Source organism: Equus przewalskii, chromosome 8 (assembly GCF_037783145.1).
Source record: "Equus przewalskii isolate Varuska chromosome 8, EquPr2, whole genome shotgun sequence".
NCBI lineage: Eukaryota > Metazoa > Chordata > Mammalia > Perissodactyla > Equidae > Equus > Equus przewalskii.
In genome coordinates this window covers 8654900-8667162 of record NC_091838.1, presented here as the reverse complement: position 1 = coordinate 8667162, position 12263 = coordinate 8654900, and the positions used below count along the sequence as shown (strand labels likewise).

The 12263-nt window shown below is 36.0% G+C and overlaps 1 protein-coding gene across 2 annotated transcripts in view; it reads left to right on the top strand.

Annotated features, from left to right (window-relative positions):
- The window catches only part of ZC2HC1A (zinc finger C2HC-type containing 1A), a 47928-nt gene that overhangs the window by 31848 nt on the left and 3817 nt on the right, over positions 1 to 12263 (top strand). The window contains exons 8-9 of one of the 2 annotated variants that reach the window (XM_070630400.1): positions 995 to 1111; positions 5023 to 5130. In XM_070630400.1, the coding sequence (XP_070486501.1) occupies positions 995 to 1111; positions 5023 to 5130 (225 nt within the window). The remainder of the gene's footprint in view (positions 1 to 994; positions 1112 to 5022; positions 5131 to 12263) is intronic. The other variant, XM_070630398.1, reaches the window with a different exon arrangement.

The following is a 12263-nucleotide window of genomic DNA, read 5'->3' as shown; positions in this document are numbered from 1 at the left end:
TAAATGAGTCAAAGGAAAATCTGATTTTTTAATTAAAATTTCAAATAGTTGAATTTTCCAATAATCTTTCACAAATTAAAAAAATCATATTTAATCTCAGACATTTTAGAATTATGTTTAATATATATTTAATGAAAGTATTTTTTAAAAATCTTAAAATGTTTTAAATAATGTAATGTAAAAACATCACCACCCACAAAATATTAATATGAACTATTACAACAAAATGCCTATTGTGTATAAGATACTGGAAGAACATAGAAATAGATGAAATGTGTTCCTTCTTGGAGACTCTTATAATCTAGAAAAATGAACAGATTCTTTTTAGACACTAAGCTTCATAAGAACAAGCATCAAGTCTCTCTTTTTTACCCCTATATGCCCAGAATGTAGCACAGTGCTTGACACATAGTAGCTCAGGATTTATAGTCAGTAGGTGGAATAATGAATGAGCAAACAAGCATCCCTTAAACAATGTACTTTTAAAGTAAACAGTGATGTATTGTTCAGTAGCAAATGCAGGGGAAATCATAAAATTAAAGAAGAAAAGAGAGAAAGCTATGAATTGAGGGAAGGGGAAAAGTTAGATTATTTGTGAGCCTCATGAGAACAAGCATCAGATCTGTCTTAGTAACTAAAGTAATGACGTTCAGTCCTCTTCTAGTTTCATGAATTTTATTTGAAACAGTTGTTACCTGAAGTTTCTCCATGGATTCCATTGCCCTGCTAGGTATAAATGTGGCCTTTGTTTGGAGATTCGTCAAAGCTGGCAGGGAGCCCTGCAGGGTCCGAATTTTCATGTCGAGTAACGGCCGTTGTGTGAACTGTGTGAGGATGCTTTTTGATGTTAGTCCTTGCCCTGGCAGTCAGATAATTAAGAGCTTGTGGGGTAGATTTCTGATGAATCAGAATAATGTCTTTTTTAAAAAAAATTTATATGAAGAAACAGACAGTAGCAATCTCCTTATGGGTACACCTTTATATATTTTAATAGTAAGATGGACAAGTTAGGCCCTCCACTTCGAACTGGAAGACATGTGCAAAGGTTGTATGACAGTGATACAAAATCAGACAGTGCCATCAAAAGACATGAGTTATTACCCATTTCCAAGTAAGTATTTGTAACTCAGTTTGGTTAATCTTTTTCAGATATTTCCTTAAAGGCTTTCTATAATGGAATATTATAAACTTGTACATCCCTGTACTTAAAAAATCTTATTTTAATGATTTTTAATCCAAGAAGTGCTAAATAATCTTCTAGGATTTAAAACACTTTGATTTTTGGTAAACATTTCTCATCTGAAATAAAGCTGTTTTTAGATCAGACATTTTATTCCATTAAATTTTAATTTTTAGAGGGTTAAAATAGTAGTGACCTTCAATAATCGTTAGTTTTATGAAAGTTTTTTTTTAGGAGTAATCTTTTTGGAAAGAAGAGTATAGGGAATATTATGCCACATATATTATTTAATACTGCTGGATTATCTTTTAGTTAAGCACACGGTGAATTATTATAAAAAGGCAGGAAAAAAAGAGATCTTGGAAAACATTCAAACATTGATTTGTGGCCTAGCAAACTGAGAAGAGATTGTGGCAATGGCAGTCATTTTGGAGCTCTTCCACATAAGTCTTCAAGGTTTACTAGTTTGGGCCTCAATACCAAGTCTGGCCTTGTCATTTTAAAATGATGAAATTAGAGTCTAGTAAATTACTTACTAAAGTTGAAAAATATATTGTTAAACATAGTTCACTTAGTTAACTTTTAAACTAAGTCCTACTGCAACATTCTCTTACCATGTATGAAAAGTAATAATAAATGTAACTAGATATCCAATAAAATAAAGGTGGAAGAAGTCTTGAAGATATTAGCAGCAGCCATGTGGGGTTCTTTTTGTTTGTTTGTTGTTTTGCTGAGGAAGAGTTGCCCTGAGCTAACATCTGTTGCCAGTCTTCCTCTGTTTGTCTGTGAGCTACTGCACAGCATGGCCACTGACAAGTGCTGTAGGTCTGCACCAGGGAAGTGAACCCAGGCCACTGAAGTGGAACACACCAAACTTAACCACTAGGCCACCGGGGCTGGCCCAGCCATGTGTTATTTTAAGTAGTTAGGGATAAATCCTAGAAGGAAGAATTTGGGCCCTGAGCCATTTCTTTTGTACTACTACTGCTGTCTGTATGCTCTGAGGCAGATCTCAGAGAAACTTTGATTAGCAGTGAGGTAGATTAAGTGCAATTCCAAAATTAAACTTTCTTTTATTACTCTTGTACTATAGCAGGCAGATTGCAGATACAGAATAAGAGTAGCACTTTCCAGATTTTGGCCAGGAAGAAAAATGTGTGCACCGTGTGAGACTGGGGCAACATGTTTTAAGTACTATCAAGATAGTTCTTTTCAATTTCTTAAGACTAGTTTTTGACATTCAAATTCCATCTCTCAGAAGACATTACTGAAAATATGTGACAGACATTTACTAAAGGTGGCTGTTGTTTATAAGCTTATTTTCTTGTTATTTGAACAACTTTGAATTATTGATATGGTGAAGTTGTGTGTGTATATGCATGGGAGTGTTTGTATTATCTGCTTATCTCACGGACATATTATGTGAAGGTGATAGGATTTCTAACAAGACTTTGTTCTAGAGCCAAAAAATAAAAAAATGTGTCCTTCCTGTTCCTCTTATGACTCTCACTGGAGGAATTGCCATTCTTTGGCAATGATCTTTTAGAGACTGAATTTCTAAAAAGGCACTGTAGCAGTTCTGTGATGTCCCTAGAGGGGCTGTATAAAAGTACAGTAGATACACCTTAAAAATACACCTGGGGGCCTGCCTGGTGTTGTGCAGTTAAGTTCTTGCCCTCTGCTTCGGCAGCCCAGGGCTCACTGGTTTGGATCCCCAGCACAGACCTGCTCACGACTTATCAAGCCATGCTGTGGCAGCATCCCACATATAAAGTAGACAAAGAAGGACATGGGTGTTAGCTCAGGGCCAATCATCCTCAGCAAAAAACAGAGGAGGATTGGTGGAGAATGTTAGCTCAGGGCTAATCTTCCAAAAAAAAAAAGAGAAGAAAATACACCTTATAGATGGACTTGCAGTGTCCATTTGAAGAGGTCCAGGGTAACCCATCCCTGCACCGAGGTGATTCATTACTTGTCAAAGTTTAGAAATAATTTAAAGTAACTGTTCCAAGCAACCTCTCATTGAATGACAGTATTGCATTTTTGAATATAAGATTTATAATACGACCCACCTAAACTCAAGTTCAAGTACTGTGGCCATGTAATAGCTTTGCAACTTATTCTCTCTGAATATAAGTTTCTTCAACTTTAAAATGGGAATAATAACTTGTGATATTTTGTCAAGATGAAACAGAGTGAGGCATGTATAGTACCTAGCATTGTATTTGGCATTTGAAAAATAGATGTTGTTATTACTTCTCTGTATTTTGGAGATAGCTATGTAAAATTTTAGGAGACTCTCTCTCTACATTAGTAGAAGAGGAAGAATTTTAACCAAGTTTAAGAACTTCTGATCTAAAGGAACTTTTGAAAGTGTTCTGCTTGTTCATGTATCACAACATTGCTTATCTCTGAAATGAAAAGATTTGACTAAATCTCTAAAGAGGGGGAGGGAACTAAAACTTTCTGAACATCTGACCCCAGGTTCAGCAACATACTGGCTGTGTCACCTTGGTAAGTTACTATCTCTGTTGCCTCATTGTAAAATGGAGTTATTAATTCTGCCTACTTCATAGGAATATGATGAGAATTAAATAAGTTTACATATGAAAGCAATTAGAAATGTAGCTATACCAAATGTAGTAAGCACCATTATATAAATGTTAACTTGAGTGGTAGCAATAGCCATAGTAGTAATAATAGTAGTATCATCGTCATCAACTATGCTAAATGTATAAATTGCAATTTACATCTCACACCTTCCTATGAGATAAATGATGGTCACATTTTATAAATGAGGGTACTTGGCCTCAGAGAGGTCCATCACTATCACAAACTTGGTCAGTAGCAGTTGGGATTCGAATCCAGATTCATCTGAATCCCAAAGCCTATACTTTTACCATCATACTATCGTATAGCCTTCTAAGCTTTCTTTGATTCCTGAAGTTTCGGAAAGAGAATTCAGTGATGATCAAACAAAACTCCTCCTCTACTGATACCAGATAGCCCAGGCTGTGTAGTTGGTGAAATTTAATCTTTAAGGAGAAAATTATATCAACCCATTTATTTTAGTTGCTATTTCCAAGAACAGACTTTCATAAATTTAATATTATTCTCTTAAAGTGGTTAGCTACTTTTTTTTAACCTCATCTCATATGTTCAACATATTATTTAACAGTTACTTGTAGGCATTTAATAAAACACATTTCTATTTTGAGAGAACTATAGATTTTAAACGTTTTGGGGACTGACCCCATAGCCGAGTGGTTAAGTTTGCGTGGTCTGCTTTGGCAGTGGGGTTCACAAGTTTGGATCCTGGGCGTGGATCTCTGCACCGCTAATCAAGCCATGCTGTGGCAGCATCCCACATAGAAGAACTAGAATGACCTACAACTAGGATATACAACTATGTACTGGGGTTTTGGGGAGGGAAAAAAAAAAAAGAGTAAGATTGGCAGCAGTTGTTAGCTCTGGGCCAATCTTGCTCACCAAAAAAGCAAACCCTAAAAAAAAAGTGCAAAAAAAAAAAAACTTTAAAAAATTTGAAGGCTTGAAGCCTTTCAGAATGATTAACTTATAAATTTTGTGTAAAGCATATACACATATTTTAATTGATTTTATGTAACATTAGGATAATGTTAGTAAATGCAAAATGCTTTGGTTTATCCTTAATATTAGCTACTATTGTTTTCAGATTTAAAATAATTATTTGAATTTTAATCTTTTGAATTTACCTCTCTACAGTTTCTAATTATTTTTCTAATTATGCAACTAAGCAACTTGAGAAATAAATGCTTGCTATGCAATACTTTTTCATTATGCCATCTTTTTCTGTCTTCTAGAGCTAACATCAAGCCTCGAAATTCCACACCACCCAGTTTGGCACGAAATCCTGCCTCAGGTGTGCTTACAAGCAAAAGAAGAACATATACCGATAGCTACATAGCCAGGTATGTTTAACTCTGATATTCTAATAACTAAAATAAAAATGAGTATGTGTACTTTTCCAAGGACCATGTACAAACATACGTATCAGGCTATTTATAGAATGACTTAATGGCGTTTAAGTTGGACACCAAAGAAGTAGTTTGCACATAAATAATACTTTCCTATACCTTGTACTTATAATTATTCTTGTAAACGCTCAAGGACAATTTGTTGAGTTCCACTGGTTTCATTTGTGTTTTTATGTCTGTATTTTAACTGCAACATGGTTGTTTTTACCTCTATGAATTGAATAATAGACCCTTTAAACCACTGCCGTTGTAATTTTGAGCAGCATTTTAATACATTTAAACTCCCCGCTGAGGTGGTGGTTATCCATGGACTTCCCTTTCTAGTCTGCTACAGTATTTTTATAGTTTTGACATTCACTCTGGTTTTAAGCATATAATGAAATCATCTCAGTTATAGATATTTATTTTTATATGTATCCCAACTTCTTGCAGAAAGTTTTAAGACAAGGTACATAAATCCATGATGCCCAGTGACATACAATATTTTTAAAAATGAAAGAATAAAAAAAGGGAAAATGAGAAAAGATATAGTGAAAAAAGGAGTGAAGTTAGTCCACGAAACATGTGTCACAAGACCCTGTATATAGGCTAGCCCTGAGCCACAAATTGGGGTCTAAACTTTGTAGCAGCCAGAGTGTAGGGGAGGATAGGAGCAGTTAATTACATTATTCGTGATATCTAAAAAGGAAAAAGAAATCATTTTCTCTGTGAAAGCACAACTAGTCCTGAGGCCTCAAAAGTTCTTCTGTGAATTCTCATAAAAAGGCACTGGATAATTCAATGGATAACTTTTTCCTTAACATTCCTACCATAAATCTGGAAATAAATTTCATACGGTGTTTTCTTCAGATGCCCTCAATGCAGGCCTATACCATGACATCCTGTGATTCTCCAAAAACAGTTGTGATGTGTGTGTGTGTTATGTGTAAGTAGATGTATTGGCTGCTCTTGTTGTGAGTGTGTAACATATACAGCTATCCATTATTCCCATGTTGTCCAGGGATAGATTTCAAGTACCTAAGATTTTAGCTCTCAATCCTGGTTGCCTATCAGAAGCACCTGTGGAGCTTTCTAAACATGCACATGTACAGGTCTGCCTCAGAGACTTTGCAGAGTGGGATCTAGGCATCTGCCGTTTAAAACGTTTTAAGAGTGATGCTTATGTATCAAAGGGATGAGAACCATAGAGGAATAGGGTAATTGCTGTCTTTCTTGCTAGATTCTTTAATAAATACTGTTTGTCTCAGCTGAGGTTTTGAAACATGTTAAATATCAAAGAAGTGAGCTTCTGTTTCTTGAAGTCCTAGAGTGGTTGTACTATATTGTGTATGTGTGGAGGCATGTGTTTTGAATCAAGGGTGACTATACTATTAACACTCTCTTATAAAATGGAAATTTTAATAAATACATATACTCGAATGAAAAGATCATCTTATCTTTTCAAAGAGGTAGACGAAAGACGTGTTAACAGGCAGGGGCAAAAGTCACATTAACACATAAGTTTGGGTTCTTCTTTTCTTTTCTTTCCTTTCTTTTTAAATGGTTGCTGTGTGATGGAAAGCCCTGAGCCTTGCTCACTTGAGTTACCATTACTGTCCTATCCCCCCATTCCAGATAGAAATAATTATAACCATAATAGATGAGGAAATCTCAGAGCTTTCTTTTTCTAAAGTATAATAGACTAGATTTCCTGGACGACCTCTCCACCAAAAATACCTAGAAATGCTGGATAAGATAGAACAAATATCCTTTTGAATGTATAGCTTAGCTCTCAGAAAAGTAAGAGAAATTTCCACTGGACAAAAATACAAAGGAAACTAGAGGTCTCATTGGTAATTTAACCCTGACATTGCAGCTATGTTTGAGATGTCGACTGAGCTTCACTACTTGGAGGCTTGGGTTTAATTTCATTGTGGGAGAGAGGAGTTGATATCTTGGGTTTGTACACAGTGGAGTGTTAGGAGCTCACCTTTCTCTTCCCCTCCTCCCGTACCTCTTACTCTAAGCCAGGACTCTTGAAATGCCCACCAAGGGGCCATCTTAGTAGAGATACTCGCATGACAGTATGTTACATTTGGCCTTGGAATTATTTGCAGGAACTGTGGAATGAGAGCAGGGTAGCATCAGCTGTTTCTCTTCCGTGGAAGCCCTTGCAGTGGTCCTGAGGCTAGTCCAAGCGACAGGTGTGAGAGAAGGTCTCATAGGTGGGTGCAGGAGCAGTTTAATTAGAAATTGTGTCCACAGAGGGAACCAGCATCTCTTATAACAGTCCCATAGACACAGCTTCCAGATCGCCCTGAGAGATACGTCCAGTTTCAGTGGACTACATAGAAGCTGGAAACACAGCTGGCATTCCGCCTTTATTAGGTTTTCATTAAACAGAGCTAGGAAGTTATCCCAAGGTCAAATGTGTCCACAGAAAAGGAGAGAGTTTTAACCCTTTCCTCACAATACTCAAAGGGTTATCTCTCAGTGAAAGGATGGGTTAGAAAAAAAAATTCACCAACCAGGAATAGGTGACCCCAAGGAAACTTGTTCATCTCAGCCAAGGCTCAGAGGAATGTGAGAGTTCTTACTGATGATTCATTACTATAGGCTCACCTTCACATGAGTTTAAGGTTTGAAAGTACAGTATCTACATTATTCTAAGAAATTCTTAACTGGAAAAATAACTTGGTAGTCGTGGTTTAGTAGTTCCCTTGGAGCCTGTAAAAGTAAAAGCATATCGTCTGTGGTGGGAATTACTCTGAACCCAGGCTTCCTGATTCTCTCAGGTGGGCAAACATGAGCTCTCATGCATTCTGAATTATAGGGCACACAAGGAAATTCCAAACTGTGCAGAGAAACAAGCAAGCAGTCGTGAGTGAGTGTTAGCAAAAAAATAAAAAACACACACACAGGTGCCTGTTACTTAAGATATTGAAGTCATCAGACATTGCTCATAAAATAAGGCTGTTTAAAGTATTCAGAGAAATAAGAGAGAATTGGAATGATTGACAATGACGACATTCTATCACAAAAAGGTTAGAGCATCTTTGCAAAGGAGCCAAACATAACTTAATATAAAGAAAAAAACCAAAAACCCAAAGGATGCTTTACATTGAGATTAGATACAGCTGAAAAAGAGAGAAGTTAACTAGAGGATGGGTTTAAAGACATTATCCAGAATGTTGTCCTAAGAGACCTGGAAGATGTGAGAGATGAAAAGTCATGGATGGTAAAATAAGGTCTAAGATTTATTGAATCAGAGGTCAAAAGAAGAAAATAGAGTGAGTGAGAGACAGCATTTGAAGAATTAATAACTGAGAATATTCCAAGATTAATGAAAAACATGAGTTTTCAGAATCAAAGAACAATCCCAAGCAGGATAAATAAAGTGAAAACAATGTGTAGATGCATTGTAATGCAACTTGAGAAGCCAGACAATGAGAAGATCTGAAAAGCAGCCAGAGAGAAAATAATGTGACTTAGACAACGTGAGGATAACCCAGAGAGTACACAGCTCACTTGCAATGATTGGAGCCCAAAGACAGTGGAGTCAGCACAGTCAGGGTGCTGAGGGAAAATAACTGCTGACTTGTGATGTATACAGCTACCCCACTGGTTCTCAGACTTTAATGTGCATCTGAATCACCTGGAATGCTAATTATAACACAGCCTGTTGGCCCCACCCAGGATTTCTGATCCGGTGGAGCTGAAGTGGGGCATAAGATTTTGCATTTATAGTAAGTTCTCAGAAGACACTGATGCTGCCAGATTGAGGAACTCACTTTGTGAACCACTGAACTAAATTATCATTCCAAGAATGAGAATGAAATAAAGTTATTTTCAGACAAAAAACAATGAGTAAATTCATGACCTATGGACCATGACTAAAGGGACATCCAAAGGCTGTACCTTAGGAGAAAGGAAAGGAACCAAAGCGGGAGGAAGTTGGCAAGGAGGAATAGTGAACAAAGAAGTTGGTAATTACTTAAATAAATCTCAGCTAACACTGAGTGTAGGAAATAATAAAGATAACACAGAAACTAATGAAATAAAAAGATCAGAATAGAGGATATTAAGGAAAAACTGGTGGTCAAGTAGGAGTGCCCTCCAAGACGGTGCTCAGCAGCTGCTTGAGATCCTGAGCAGACCCCTCCGAATCCTGGCTTCTGCGTCCTTGTTGGCGGGAGAAGAGAGGGAGTGTCAGAACTCTGTGATACTACACCTTCAGTTTGCTCAGTTTCTCATCACGACTGTCACCAGGTTGAATTTTGTAGGCCCTGTGTTTTAATTTACTTAGTTGTCACAACATGCTCCAAACTCTTCTTTCATCTTTCCTCATGCCACCCTGTGCTCTGTGTCCCTGTGGCTTTATTGTTTACCCTCTGACACGCTGTACATGTTATTTACGCTATGTCTTGTCTTCTCCGCAAGACTGTAAGCTCCCTAAGTGCAGGAATTTTTATCTGTTTTGTTACTGCCCTGTCTCCAGGATCAAGAGGAGTATTTGACGTAAACCAGGCTCTCAGTAAGTATTTTTTTAAGGAGTAAATGAACAAATGAGTAAAACTTGAAGAGGATAAACAAAGTGAAAAATTTGGTTCATTTAAAATGATAAAGCAAACTTCTCTCAAGATCAACAAAAAGAGACGGTACAAATAATATTCAGAATAAAAAGAGAGATGTAACTACAGATACAGCAGAAATTTAAAATTATAAGAACAATTTTATGCCAGTAACTTGAAACTTAGGTGAAATTCACAATTTCCTAGAAAATGTGATTGTTGAAGACTTATTTCATATGAACTAGAAAACTAAACAGACTTATGATCATTAAAGAATGAATCAGTAAATAACAAACTACTCCTGCCTCCTCATCACACACGTGCAGGCACATACACACACACGCAAAATGGGCTCATGAGTTTTATGTGATAAATTCGACCAAACTTTTCCAGGGAGGGAGGTGAAAAAACATTCCTCAGCTGCTTTTAAAAGTTTAGTAAGGGCCAGCCCCAGTGGTCTAGTGATTAAGTTGTGTGTGCTCCACTTCGGCAGCCTGGGTTTGGTTCCCAGGCACAGACCTACACTGCTCTGTTAGCAGCCTTGCTGTTTTGGTGGCTCACATACTAAAAATAGAGGAAGAGTGGCCTGAATATTAGCTGAGGCAAATCTTTTTCAGCAAAAAAAAAAAAAAAAGTAAAATTTTAATACCCAGACTAATAAAAGAATGTAAAATGATAATCAGTTTTACTTAGAAACTTGATAACACATCTAAAAATATGTAAGGATTTTAGCTAATCCAATCCACAAGCATGAAATTCATGACACTTTAGACTTATCCCAGAAAATGATTGACTTAATAATAGGAAGCTTATTAATATAATTTATTACATCAACAGATTAAGGTATTAAAATATATTAGTCATGTTAATATATATATGCACATATTTATATATGTATATATAAAAGATATTCAGTAAGATTCACTACCTAGTCTTTATTTTAAAAAAGCTCTTAGAAAATTAGGAATAGAAGGGAATGTCATTAAATTGACAAAATGTATTTACTAAAACCCTACATCTGTCTTAATATTTAATGGTGACATGTAAGAAACATTTTCTTTAAAAGCAGAAATAACACAAGAATTTCAGCTATAATCATTTCTATTTTAATAGAAAACCTAGCTAGTATAGTAAGAAGAAAAATTAAAATTACAAGACATGGAAATAGACACAATATTGTTATTTACACATAATATGATTATATATAGGACACGTAAAAAAGACAAATTAATGAATAAATAATAAGTCTTTTAGTAAATTTGCTGGATTTGATATCAGTATACTGAAAATTATTATAGTCTATTTGTCAGCAACAAAAAGAAAGTACGGTTTTTAGAAATACCAACATCCAAACACAAATTCATGGTATATGGGAATCAATTTAAAAACTACGCAAAAACTTTATTTTTGATGGAGAAAATAATAAAACTTAAAGATGTTAAAGAAAACCTAAATAGAGAAATATGCCTTCTTCATATAATAGAAAGCTCAACATCATAAAGCTATCTCGTAAAGCTATCTCTTCTCCCGTAAATCAATGTAAAAATTCAGTGCAATTTTCAAACAAAATCCATGAATCTTGACAAGTTGTTTTCAAAATGTAAATGAGGAATAAAAGCCTAAAATTAACCAAGACAAGTTAAAGAATGACGCATGAATGATTTATGAAGCTATAGTAGTTAAGACAGTATGGTGCTTATTCAAGGGTAGACAAATAGAACAGTGGATCAGAATGGAGTGGTTAGAAAAAGCCCCAGGCCCACAAATAACCAGAAATTTGCTGCATTTCAGAGGTAGCAATACAGATTTGGGGAGTGGGGACTGGTGGGACTATTGTCTATCCGTATGTGGAGGAAAAATTTATACTTCTATTGGGGACAAAAACAGTCAGCTACCAGTAAATTAAAGACCTAAATGTTGACAGGAAAGCTATAAAGATTTTAAGATAAAATAGGGAGGTCTCATTATCATCTGAGGAAAGAATTTCTTAAGTAATTTAGCAAATACGAGATGTACAGCAAAAGACTGATTGATGTGTTTGACCCGTAACACAGTGAAAAACTAGTGCTGCAAAAGACTCCATGCATAAAGTAACAAAGCATGACAGATTGGAAGAAGACATACTATATATATAAACTAAGAAGTTATTATCCGGGATATGTGGGAAATTCCTACAAATAAAATTTTAAAATGAGCGCATGCAGTAGAAAAGTGGCAGGGTTTTCATGGGGGGCGGCGTGGAGAAGGGTAGGGAATAGGCAGTTCACGATGGTACAAACCCAAACGACAGAAAAGCCTGAAAAGATGTTCTGCCTAACAAGCAGTCAGGAAATTGCATATTAAATTCACAGTTGGATTCCATTTTACTCCCATCAGATTAGCAAAAACAAAAAACTCTTGACAGTACAGATTGTTCAAAACCTGTGACACTGAGACCATCTTTTACCACCAGTGGGAGTATCAATTTGCCAACCACAGTATAGAGAAATTCAGCAGTACCTAGTTAAGTTGCAGCTT